Source organism: Giraffa tippelskirchi, chromosome 12 (genome assembly GCF_054371585.1).
Source record: "Giraffa tippelskirchi isolate mGirTip1 chromosome 12, T2T-mGirTip1v1.2.pri, whole genome shotgun sequence".
Classification (NCBI taxonomy): Eukaryota; Metazoa; Chordata; class Mammalia; order Artiodactyla; family Giraffidae; genus Giraffa; species Giraffa tippelskirchi.
Window position 1 is genome coordinate 92,850,083 of NC_137286.1, and position 13,126 is coordinate 92,863,208.

At 39.8% G+C, this 13,126-nt stretch overlaps 1 protein-coding gene and 1 long non-coding RNA gene across 7 annotated transcripts in view; one reads left to right on the forward strand and one right to left on the reverse strand.

Moving 5' to 3' along the window:
- VPS36 (vacuolar protein sorting 36 homolog) overlaps positions 1–13,126 on the forward strand; it is a 37,230-nt gene that overhangs the window by 18,448 nt on the left and 5,656 nt on the right. For all 6 annotated transcript variants that reach the window (XM_081547672.1, XM_081547668.1, XM_081547670.1 and 3 more), the window contains exons 4-11: positions 788–902; positions 2,356–2,445; positions 3,267–3,353; positions 8,824–8,856; positions 8,977–9,054; positions 9,681–9,815; positions 11,159–11,224; positions 12,752–12,816. In XM_081547672.1, coding sequence (XP_081403798.1) covers positions 788–902; positions 2,356–2,445; positions 3,267–3,353; positions 8,824–8,856; positions 8,977–9,054; positions 9,681–9,815; positions 11,159–11,224; positions 12,752–12,816 — 669 coding nt within the window. The remainder of the gene's footprint in view (positions 1–787; positions 903–2,355; positions 2,446–3,266; positions 3,354–8,823; positions 8,857–8,976; positions 9,055–9,680; positions 9,816–11,158; positions 11,225–12,751; positions 12,817–13,126) is intronic.
- LOC145528764 (uncharacterized) lies at positions 17–13,026 on the reverse strand. The gene is made up of 4 exons (XR_014070635.1): positions 12,810–13,026; positions 11,994–12,332; positions 2,723–2,870; positions 17–157 (listed from the first exon to the last, which is right to left on the reverse strand). It is a non-coding gene; the product is annotated as an uncharacterized LOC145528764 (long non-coding RNA).

Genomic DNA, 13,126 nt, shown 5'->3' on the forward strand with positions numbered 1-13,126 from the left:
AAATGACACTGTGGAATGTTAGTTTTGGATGGAGTTTTAATAAAATGTCAGCTGGCCAGTTTTACACAGATAAGTTTTTCACATTTTGTTTTCAAATGAGTCCGGTCGTATCCCTTGGCAGAGATGATCAGCCCCCTGGTCACCTTTGGAGATGACTCTGTGGATGGAAAACCTGATTGTCAACCAGTATCATAAACCACCCCACATTCTGCAAGTTTATTTTGAACTGATTCCCTAAAACCACATTTTTATTTAATCTATAGAGCTGGTAACTTGAATTTTTTGGTGCACAGTGTATACGTTTTAAGTAGAGAGATTTTTGAGAGGTTCATTAATGCTGAATTGATACAGACTTTAAAAGAATTCCTTTCAGAATGTTCTTTGTTTCTACGTGAATTTTTTAAGTGATCTGAAATATGTTAAAAGTTACAAAAACAGAATTAGTGTTTTTTTTTTGGCTGCACTGGGTCTTCACTGCTGCATGGGGGCTTTCTGTAGCTGGGGGGAGTAGGGCTGCTTATCGTGGTGGCTTCTCTGGTTGCAGAGCACAGGCACTAGAGCACGTGGGCCTCAGTAGTTGGTGGTCCCAGGCTCTAGAGCACAGGTTCAGTAGTTGTGGCACACAGCCTTAGTTGCTCTGCGGCACGTGGGATCTTCCCGGACCAGGGATCAAACCCGTATCCCCTTCGTTGCATGGTGGATTCTTAACCCCTGGACCACCAAGGAAGCTGCCAAATTAATGATTCTTAAAAGGCAATTAAATACATTCCATTTGCTCTTTCTTTAGTGCCAAAATAGTGGTTCATCTTCACCCAGCTGCTTCTAACAAAGAACCTGGCCCGTTCCAGAGCAGTAAGAACTCCTACATCAAGCTCTCCTTCAAGGAACATGGCCAGATTGAGGTAAGTCTCCTTATTAATAATACTGAACTAGAAAGGTGCATTTGTATGAATTCTGCTCGTTGTTTGTTTATAGGATGGAAGGCAGTATTGCTCAACGTACCAGTTTTCACCATATCTTTCCAATAAAATTCTTATGATCTCTTAAACCTGATCAGTGAAGAATATGAAGTTTAGGTTTCAGTGGGAACAGGAAGCAGGAGGATGTGGGAACAGGAAAGATCGGAGGCTGGAAATGAGCTAAGTCGTGGTGCTAGGTGACTAGTGAAGTGTTTGGTGCTGTAATTTGTTTGGTTGACGGGACAGAGGATGATGCAGTGAAATGTGTAACTTCCTCTGTGCCTGAAAGTTCACCAGCCTTACACCAGGCAGTCTACCTTTATTAACTCCATACAAATCTAACTGTGTAAGTTCTTACTCCACAGTATCATGGTTTATATGTTCTGGCTAACAAGTTGGTATGTAAGTATTCTTTAGACATTGATAAGCCTGTGTTTATCTCCCCACCAAGATCATAAAGTATTTATTTTCTTTGTCTTTATAGCATCTGACCCAGTGTTCTCGGTCCATAGGCTCTGAGCAAATTGAACTGACTAACTCAAGTCATTCTCACTGTAGTTGAAAAATACAGTTGTTGTTGTTTTTTTTAACGAGCATAGACATGTTTTGGCCCTAATATCTGGCCTCACATTTTAACTAGACAAATTATTCTCTGCTTCCTTCATGGATAATGGTTGTGTGTTTTTCTTGGCACTGGGTCAATTTCAGTATGGATTGGAAACAATCCACACATGCAGGATTGTTTAAAGTCAGTCTATTTATTTCATTGTCACTCATCTCTTTGTTGAGAATAGTTCACTTTATGTAGAAGGTCAGTTCCTTCTTCCTTTTTTTTTTCCTTTGTGTTTTCTGAAGTCAATCCAAGAAAAGAACTTCCTTTGATGTCTCTGAGAATTCCAGGCTTGTCACAAGTGACCAAACAGACCTCTCAACTAACCAAATGCTAAGTAATGATGTGTATGAGGATGCCATAGCCTGCCTGATTCAGTATCGTGTATTAACACATATATATGGAATCTTGAAAGGTGGTACTGATGAACCTGTTTGCAGGGCAGCAGTGGAGATGCGAATTGTGGACACAGTGGGAGAAGGAGAGAGTGGGACAAATTGAGAGAGTAGCATTGAAACATATGCACTACCATGTATAAAATTAGATAGGCAGTGGAAATCTGCTGTGTGACGCAGGGAGCTCAGCTCAGTGCTCTGTGACAATCTAGAGGGGTGGGATGGTTGGGAGGTGGGAGGGAGGTTCAAGAGGGAAGGGACATATGTATACCTATGGCTGATTCATGTTGATGTATGGCAGAATCCAGCACAGTGTTGTAAGGCAATTGTCCTTCAATTAAAAGTAATTAAACAAATTTAATAAAATAAAGTGTATGTATGTGCATAACAGTTCTACAGGCGTCTATCAGAGGAGATGACACAGCGAAGATGGGAGAATATGCCAGTTTCCCAGTCATTACAAACGAATCGAGGACCCCAGGTATTTTTTTCAACTGTTTCCTAATCAGTACGCTATAGACAGTAGACACTTGGAAATAACACATGTCAGCTCTGTCTTTGCATCTTCATTAAAGGAAAAAGAGTTCTCTGATTATAAAGCTCACCAGAAGCAAAGTAATGATGTTCTAATTAAAACCTTATTTTCACAGAACCTGACTTAGTACACTATAGACAGTAGACACTTGGAAATAACACATTTCTACTTACTGCTTACTTACTTACCACTACTTACTACTTACTACTACTAACTTACTTACCAACATAATTTCAGGGTGGCAGAAGTTAGATCCCATCTTCTGGCATTCTGTTCTTCATAACTAATATGACATTGGAGAGAACAGACAGTAGTACCACAGGGTGACATTTTCCAGGCCAGTCTCATTAACCACCAACTCTGGACAGACACTGAAATGTGTAAAAGTAGCTTGTATAATAACTGTGAAGTACCAGAATTTTAACTCTTAATTTTTTGCACATTTGAGACCCTGTTAAATATCTGATACGTACATGATGACTTGCCAGAGAACAAAAATGAAGAGGAAATTTAATTTATATCTGAAATACAGGGTAAAATATGCCATCTATTGTCATGTTCAGTTTTTATTTATAATGATTTGAAGGTCATTATGTGTGGCCGTAAACTGACAAAACGTTTTGAAAGGAAACTGAATGTAACTGTGTGCTGTTTTTCTTGGGTTCTTTGTGAGTCCTCTCCCGCCATTGAACATGCAGTGTGGTGGGGTTACAAAAGAGTGTGTTCTTCCTATTTGGGACGTTTTATTTTCTACTTTTGTTTTTTAGCCAGGAAGAATAAGGGCTGTAGGAATCGTAGGTATTGAAAGGAAGCTGGAAGAAAAAAGAAAAGAAACTGACAAAAACATTTCTGAGGTAATTCTTACACAAGTTCCTGTCAGCTGTCGTTTTCAGCCATCTTGCTTATTCTTTCGGATACAGCTGTGACTGCCTCCATTCTGTGTATTGGAATATAGTTTTTCTGAAGCCACACAGTTTCCACTTAATGGGTCTACTTCAAGTTGGCATAATTAAGCCCAAATGTGTTTTAAAAATGTTTTCCAGAAAGGAATAAAAAAGAAATACAGATTGATTTTGTGATGTTAGGCAACATCATGAATTATTATGCATATATTTTAAAGTCTAGGTGGCACTGACTGGATGGTACTCATAATGAATTCAAGGTCCCCTGTATAATTATTTTGAATGTTTGGTTAACTTAGTCGAGGGGCAAATGCTGTTCTGCAGCCCTTGAGTCTGACTGGACACCGCCCACTTCTGCACTGAGGACCACTCAGGGACCAGGCACGGAGGCAATAAGAGTGGTTCAGACCAGCTTCTCACATCTTCTAGGAGAATAGCTTGCACTTTAGTGTTCCTGAAACCTCATCATATTTGAGGAAATTCAAGTAAAGGGGAAGGAACTCTAGTTTAAAAAATGAGCAGTTCATTAGATTTGGGCAGTTAACACATCTAAAACATAGCATCAGTTTTCCCATGTTTATATGAAAATGGTCTTGCATTTTTATGAAATGATTTTATGAAGTAATTTTTTAAATTTTTATAATAGTTTGTAAGTAAAATTCCGTTGATGAGGGCTGTTCGTAGAATTTCAAAGATTTACCTCAGTCAAATAAAGTCCAAATAGTTACCAGATACTTGTATTAGTCAAGGTTTCTTTTAAGGAGAAGTAGTATTTCAAAACCATAATCTGCCTGCTAGAAATTTGCATCTCTATTGAGTTGATCTTTGTTTGTAGCCCTCTCCACTGGAAAAAGCTAGGATTTTTTTTTTTTTTTTTAAGTAAAAGTGCCTCATGAGGTCACACTGATGCTTCTTGTTCAAATTCAGGACTACACTAGCGAAGAATTACTAAAACAGTTAAAAAGTATATATATATGTATTTTTGTATATATTTTTCCCTTTCTTCCCAAATGTAAAACACAGGTGTGCGGTATCTATTAACACACTGTCTGTGCATCCAGCCACTGCGCGCCCTCCTCCTCCATGTCCCCTGTCCTTCCGTCTCATTCGAGCAAGTAACTGGTGGGACACCCCCAGTCCTTACATTCACCTCCCTCTGTTCATTTCTGTTGTCCGATGCTCATCCTCTCATAGATGTTCCAGAAAGTGCTCATGGGAACAATATTCCCTGAATTCTGGCATCTCTGTGTTCCTTGTACATGAAGGTCAGTTTTGCTGGATTTATAGTCCTTGGCTCACATTTTCTTTCCTGAGTGCCTTCAATGTGTGACTTTCACTTTTTTGTCTGGCATGAAGTGTTGCTGCCAGAGTAGTGAAAACCTGATATTCTACGTTCTGTAAACTTGCTTGCTGTTTTTTCTAGATGCTCAACGATGTTTTTTTTTTTAAATAAAGCTTTTGTCATTTTACTAGAATGTCTAAGTGTTAGTCATTCTGGATTGTTATTCTCAGGGACACAGTATGCTTTCAGTGTTTGGTTTCAGATATATTTTCATTTCAGAGAAGTTTTTCTATAATTTTCAATAATTGCTTTGGTATATTTTTTCTGAGACTCCTATTAGCTGTATGTTGCAGCTTTATTGCTAGTCTTCACTCTTTGTGACTTTCTTTCCAACCCTTTTAGCTTTTTTATTTTAGAAAAATGTCCTCTTTTTAACCTGTTGTTTCTCTTAAGATATTATCTGTTCTGTTTATTCCTCTTATGCTCATCTAGTAGTATAGTCCTTTTTTCTTTAACTTTTCATTTTATTTATTTTTGGCCACACCATGTGGCCTGCTAGATGTGGTATCTTAGTTCCCTGGCCAGGGATTGAACTTGGTCCCTTGACCAGGAATCGAACTTGGTCCCCTTGCATTGAAAGCACAGAGCTTTAACAACCATTGGAAGGAAGGAAGGAAGTGAAGTTGCTCAGTCGTGTCCAACTGTTTGCAACCCCATGGACTGTAGCCTACCAGGCTCCTCTGTCCATGGGATTTTCCAGGCAAGAGTACTGGAGTGGTCTGCCATTTCCTTCTCCAGGGGATCTTCCCGACCCAGGGATCGAACCTGGGTCTCCCGCATTGCAGGCAGATGCTTTACCATCTGAACCACCAGGGAAATCCCTAGTATAGGCTTTATTTAAAAAATGATTAAAAAAAATTCATTCCCTATTTATGTTGTTCTTTCACAGCTTCTATCATTTTATTAACATCTATCAGCTCATTTTGAAACAGAAAGTTAATTTTTGATCCGATCTATGAATGTGTCTTTCTGGCTTTCTTTCATTATCTCTAATGTTATTCGGCTCCTGATTTTCATTTTTTCTAGTAGTAACCTTGTGTGGGATTTGACCTTGATACTTTGCCCTTGCTAATTTTCGTGTGAAACTAGTTTTCCTGCATGTTTAGAGGAAGGCCTAGCTCAGGGCGGCTTCCCTTACCCCACAGAGCTCACCCCTGTGCTCTGTTCATGCAGGGTGCACAAGGGAGGTGACTTGCCGTCTGTGGGTTCCTGGCCCTGTACCCAGCCCTGTTTCTAGCTGCCCCTTCTCCCCCTTCCTCTGCTATCCCTGCCTCACTCAGGTTTTGATTCCTGCCTCAGTAGTTTCTCCCCAACGTGGGCTCCTGTCCTGGCTGGGAAGCCTGGAGGTGGGGGGTCCCTTTCCAGAGTTTGCAGGCTGCTTCAGCCCTGCCTGAGGACCCCTTGCCCCCCCCCACTGCTGAAGTGGGCAGAGCTCTCCCTGTTTCCGTCCCTGCCCTCGAGTCTGCCCGTCTGCTCTCAAGTGATGCCTGCTAGCTGGTTCGGGGTCTCCTCTCCTCCGGTCTGTCGGTTGCTCTGTTGCCTCCCTTTTCTCTCTCTGCCTCACTGTTAAGATCAGGCAGCTCTTGGGGCTCTTGGTGGCTTGTCCCCACTAGCTTGTGTCTTGGATTGCTTGTGCAGATCTTGTCACTCAGCTTCTTTGTATATGCTGCCCGTGGGCCTTAGAGGTTTTGAGATCTCGTTGCCCCGTTTTCATGGTGGGATTTGGAGAGATTTAAAAATGCTGCTGCTGCAGCCCCCATCTTCCCAAAATCCTCTAGCCCCATAAAATTCCAGCATTTTTCTCATGAGAGGGCTTCTTACTATCCAGAGAGGGAATCAACTCAGGGCTGGTGACGAGACTTGGAACCAGGGTTATGGGAACTCGGGTTTCCTGGTTTGCAGACGAGTGTGGTCTGCTACGTCACGAGTGCTCTCTGCCACCCGGAAGGTGCTGTCGTTGTCCTCTTGTGGTGGCTTTTGTAGTCATCCTTCTGTGTGACACTTGGAGGTGGCATGGAGCAATGAACCAGTTTTGCATTATCAGTATTCCTTTTTCTAAAGGCTGCCATACTAACTTGGTGTTCAGAATGGCATTTTTCTTAACCTATGAACTGTTATTCCACTTCAGTGTGGTTTTCATGGAGTTACATAGTCAGAGGAGTCTGCACAAGCATTGGGCTCTTGTGCAGGTCATTGATTTCTTCACCAGATGGTCCTTGCCCTGCTTCCCAGGTGGCGCAGTGATAAAAAAAACCTGCCTGCCAATTCAGGAGACACAAGGAAGGTGGGCTTGATCCCTGGATTGGGAAGATCCCCTGGAGTAGGAAGTGGCAAACCACTCTAGTATTCTTGCCTTGAAAATTCCACGGACAAAGGAGCTTGTGGGCTACAGTTCATGGGGGTCACAAAAAGTCAGACACGACTGAGCGACTAACATGTTCAACGCTAATACCAAATTTTAGAATAATAATAGAAATAGAAGTGAGGACACTTTTAATTACGCTTTATAATTACCTAGGATTTTTTATAGATACTTCTTCCAAAGTACTAAAATATTTGTATTTTTTTTTTATGGACTACGCACATTAAGGGTTAATTTGTGTATTCTACGTAGACTTACCATTATTTTCAGCAGACTTTTCCTATGAAAATATAATACAGTAAATAAAATGACTTACCATATAAAAATTTAGAAATGTTGCTTTTCTTTGCACTTAAGTAAAAGAAATCTAGTAACTGTATATGCAAAGTAAAAGTCTAAGTGTGTAAAGTGTCCGCGTTTTAATTTTATTTGAAAGTGAGGTTGGTATGCGATTTGCCCTCCATTTAAACATTCGAATAGCCTTAGTTTCAGGGCCGTTGCCCAAAGTTTCCCACAAAAGGTTTCCTGCATCTGCTGGCCGATGCTGATAAGAATCCAGTGTTTAAGCCTTTTGTTTATCTGAGGAAATTCCTGTTAGGTGTGTGCACATTCGTTCCCCTTTGTTTTCGGTAGCAGCCCAGTGAGTTGACCATAAGAATTGTACACAGCATTCTATTCTTTTAGCAAAATCTTTCTGCAGATGGGGGATACGTTCCTGCATGTCTTTAAGACGGGCACCAGCCAGGCTGAATCTGTAGACCACTGTTCTCGGTGGATTGAAAGAGTTTTCAATTAATGATAAGCTGCTTAATTGGTTTTAAAAAGTAACATCTGTGCACATCAGTTAGATGCTATTCTGCACTGGAAGTATGTGAGTGTGTGCTCAGTTGTGTCCAACTCTTTTGTGCCTTATGGACTGCAGCCTGCCAGGCTCCTCTGTCCATGGGATTCTCCACGCAAGAATACTGGAGTGGGTTGCCATGCCCTCCTCCGGGGGATCTTCCTGACCCAGGGATCGAACCTACATCTCCTGCGTTGGCAGGCAAATTCTTTATCATTGAGCCACAAATACTTGAATTATAAATATATCTGATTAAGTTTGAAGAGGCCTTTGAAGGGGATGTTCATTGTAGTAAATCAAACAGTTGGTGGGTTTTATTTAGATATGTTTTGGTGGTATTTAAATGTTCTTTTGTGATATCCAGTTTAGCCAAAGCTACAAGTATAATCTGTGTAATATTCAAGGCTGAGGTTTATGGTTTTGGTTAATCACACCTGCTATTAAAGCCAAAATGGTTGGACCCAAAGACGTATTCCTGCAGCTGCATGTTGCCATTTTTGGCCAGGAAAACTGTACAACACCTGTGATTCCTGACCTCTTATCTGGGAAAAACCGGTGACAAATTTTCTTACTTGTGTCAAAGAAATAATATTTTCTAAACTATTATGTCACCTTTTGTTTGTTTAACCAGTAACTGTTTTCTGTCTGAAAATTTGTTTTCTGCAGTTGGTTTTGGAAATTTGACAGCTTCTAAGCTAAACTGAATTCTTTAGGATAAGGTAGATTTATGACTATATAACTATTCATATAAATAAATTGATATTTGTCAGAAAATTTCGTAAATTTCTATCATAGGGAAGAAAATAGAGTGCTTCACTGCTTTAAAACGTCTCAGTTCTTTAGACAGATTCCAACAAAATCTCATTTCTCATTTCAGGCCTTTGAAGACCTCAGCAAGCTAATGGTCAAGGTATATGTCATTTACATGTATTAAATTCATACCAATTATAGTACACTTTTGAAAATATATTTTGTTAGCAGACATTTAAGGACATTATTTCTTTTTGCTCTTTTTCTGTTCTCTTGACAGGCTAAGGAAATGGTGGAGTTATCAAAGTCCATTGCTAATAAGATTAAAGACAAGCAAGGTGACATTACAGAAGATGAGGTAAACGGGTTGCTTCTTTAAGGCATTGGAAACTAGATTACAGAGATAACACAAGGACATTTTGGTGGTTTACCAGCATGCTGTTTCTTAAAATAGTGTTTGATTTCTTTTAGGACTTGAGGATATATGACAATGTGGAAGAAAAAGTCAGCCATAAAAACTTTGTTAGCTCTAGCAGAATTAAAGGATACTTCAGTACTTTTCCTGGAGTGTAGAAAACAAGAGATACTGAAATGTGGAAGAACTGATTGTTCTTGAGATACCCTTAAGTTTGATATGTTTCATTAAATTTGTCTACAATCTGGTCACAGCCGTTTTCCTAGGTTTTTGGTTTTATCACTTGGTTGGCGTTAAACAGAGGATGGTTGTTATCTGAGTCTCACCTGCCACCAAGCCTATGGGGTAAATAGAGCCTGAGGTACTAAGGCAGGAGAAGAGTAATAATCTGATTTATGCCAGGAAATACTAGGAATCCACTCATATATTTCACAGCATAGAAACACAGTAGAAGAGATGGGTAGATGTAGAAATAATCGAGTGGAACTGAATGTCTGATAGATTTCAGATGCTGGGTAGAGAGACTAAATCTGCATAGTCTTTTTGTGTATCTTTTCCTCTCATTATAGACCATCAGGTTTAAATCCTATTTGCTGAGCATGGGCATAGCTAACCCGGTTACCAGGGAAACCTACGGCTCCGGCACACAGTACCACATGCAGCTGGCCAAACAGCTGGCTGGAATACTGCAGGCACCTTTGGAGGTAAAAACAAAATCTTAATGGTCTCTTTAAATTGTGTTAAATTATTTTTGTGTCATCAGAGGTCTTAAGAGCTTAACTCCTTTCATGATGTGGCTACTATTCAACCAACATGTTATTTTTCCTTGCGGTAATAAATTAAACTAGTTCAGTGATTCTTTGTCAATAATTTTCTAAATTGTTTTTAATTTCCATTTCAGATATATAAATCTGTTTGATACAAAAAGTCTTTCTGATCTCTTATTTTCAAAAGGGAATATATAATCTGTATATATTTTAGACACATTTTTTCATATACTGTGTACTATTAATAACTTCATAATATTTATATTCTAGTTTAACATTATTCAGGGAATCAAAACTTTATTAAAGCACCTGTATTAAGAAATATTTCAAACATATGACAGAGTAGGATAGCATAATGAATCCCTATGTCCCCATCAGATCTAGCTCCACTCAAAATTATTTTAAAGTGAATCTCAGACATCATATCCCTTTACCTATAAACATTTAACTATGTAATTATAGTGATAAAGATGCCTTTAAATGTGATTATAATCCCATTTCACACCTAAAAATTTAAAAATAATTTTTTAGTATTATCGGATACCTAGTTAGTATTCACATTTTCTGTTGCAGTTGATTTGTTCAAACCAAGATATATTGCAAATGTTTGATTTCTCTCAAGGTTTTTTTTTGTTAAATTCTATGGGTTTTTCCTTCTCCCATCCCTTTTTTCCCATCGTACAATTTATCTACTGAAGAAGCTAGTAGTTTATCTTATAGAGTGTTTCAGAGCTGGATTTTGCTAACTGTAAGTTACCATGCTTCACTGCCTTATGGTTTCCCGTAAATTGATAGTTATATCTAGAAGTTCTTTTTTTGTCCTAATAAGAATATTTCATAGAAGGTTTTGTGCATTTCCATCAGGAGGTATGTTATATCTGATGATCTTTTTTATGTGATATTAACAGCTACTGGCGGTCATTATCTATATCTGTTACTTCATTAGGGGTTGCAAAATGGTGATATTCTTATTTAATTCCATCATTTATTTAGTTATTAGCTGGAATAACTTAAAACATTTAAATACACTTTTTGAAACATAGTGTCCAACCCCTCTTTTTATTTAAGTAAATGTTAAAACAGTAATTATGGCATTAAAGTCCAAATAGGGAATTTGAAGTGCCTCCTGGGATCTTAACAGGTTCCTGGTGTGTAAATATAGTTTTCAAAAGCTTCTTAAGAAATTTTATAATTTCTGATTTTGCTCTGATTATGATTTCTATTAGGAAGTGCTAACTAGTGCTAATTATAACGTTTCTTTTTATTTCATATTTTAACAGGAACGAGGGGGAATAATGTCACTTACGGAGGTGTACTGTTTAGTAAACCGAGCTCGAGGAATGGAAGTAAGAATATTTAGATATGCTTTTAGCTAAATATAGACTTTCTTGATAGAATACAAATTCTCCTACAATGAATACAATCTGAGGAAGGGCTGTGAATATCAAAAGCATTGATATTTTGAGAAGCAATGTGATGCAGTGAAAAGAACACTGCCCTGGGATCTAGAGGGTAGATTCTGTTCCTGGTTTGGCTCAGTGACTTTGAGTAGCTTCCTCTCTGGAACTCAGGTTTTTTACCTTTAAGATAGGGTTTAGATTGAGTGATACCTTAAAGTTCTAATAGCCTGTGTTTGTGTCATGATGAACAAGACTATGCCTGGTGCCCTTACTCTGTGATTGTAAACTGCTTTGAACGAACCTGGCTGGACTCAGATTGCCTGTAGATAACACAGTGGGAAAGCTGCCCTGTTCTTTTGGCTTAGAATCGGCCCCAGCTACACCTCAGCCCTCACTGTCTTTTCCATCGACATGTCCTTAGCCTCCAAGGGTCTGTCTGTGCGCCCTCTCTGCCCTCCAAGCAGATAGCTCACACATGCATCTCCGGTGCTCACCCAGGTCCCCCAAGTCAAGGCTCTGCTCTGTGGTTTTTTGCTTTTTAAATTTTTTGACTGTGCCACACGGCATGTGGGATCTTAGCTCCCCAACCAGGAATTGAACCCACACCCCCCTGCATTGGAAGTGTGGAGTCGTAACCACTGGACCACCGGGGAAGTCCCTCTGCTCTATGTTCTTATTTGCGCAGTCATCGTAATCATCCCCAGTGGGTACTTACTATCCACCAGGCGCTCTGCACGTGTCATCGGTTTATCCTCCCCATCCTGCAGTGTGGCAGCTACTTTTACTCTCCTCATCTGGGGGACAAGTAGGGGATGAGGACACTGAGGCTCAGAAAGATTCAATAGCTTGACCATGGCTCTACCTGGAGACAGTGTTTTGACAGAGGTTGGGACCCAGGCTGGACTGGCTTCGGAGCTATTCTGTGTGACTCACAGCTGCTGGTCACCGTACCGAGCTGATTCTTCCAAGGCCAGGTGATCCAGAAGGGTAGCCACTAGGTAGCTACAGGTGACGATCGTGAACTTGAAATGCAGATAGTCCAAATTGAAGTGTGCTGTAAATTACACCCTGGATTTAGAAGACTTTGTGTAGAATAAAGAAGTGTTAACTATCTCATTAATGATTTTTATATCAATTACATGGTGAATTTTTGGCTCTGTTGGGTTGAATAAAATATATGCATTAAAATTAATTTCACCTGTATATTTTTTTAATATGGCTACTAGAAGGTTTTAAGCTACATATATGACTTGTATTATATTTCTTTGGATAGCACTGCTCTAATGAATAGAAGTCTTTGCTTCTTTGTTAATCCTTTTTGCCTTGTAAGTGAAAAAGCCACCTAAAATCCTTGATGCATGATCATTTTACACTTACCTCTTCTGTTTGAGTGGTCATCATAATTACATAGTATCACTCTATTGAATTTGCAGTGTAAATGGTAAACTTGGATTTTTTCTCCCCCCTCTCTAGTTGCTTTCACCAGAAGATTTAGTGAATGCATGCAAGATGCTGGAAGCACTGAAGTTACCTCTCAGGTAAAAGAACTTTGCGGGAAGTTTGCCATCTGTTGTCACAATTCCACCCTGAGTAGACAGAACAGCCCTGTAGGTCTGTCCTCCCGCGGGGTGGGCCAACATATACATCACTCTTCTGGAAGTTTCTCTCACATGTGGGCAGAAATCACCTGGCACCATGGGCACCTGTCATCTCAGCTTCCATTCTTCTCAGGGCTGTGCAGGGCCTCAGGGGCTGGTGGCCAGACTCTGCCAATGTGGGCTCCTCCTGTGAGGTCATAGTAACCAGTCTTTCTGTCCTTACACATTTTTTTTGTCAGTCTCTGGAGAC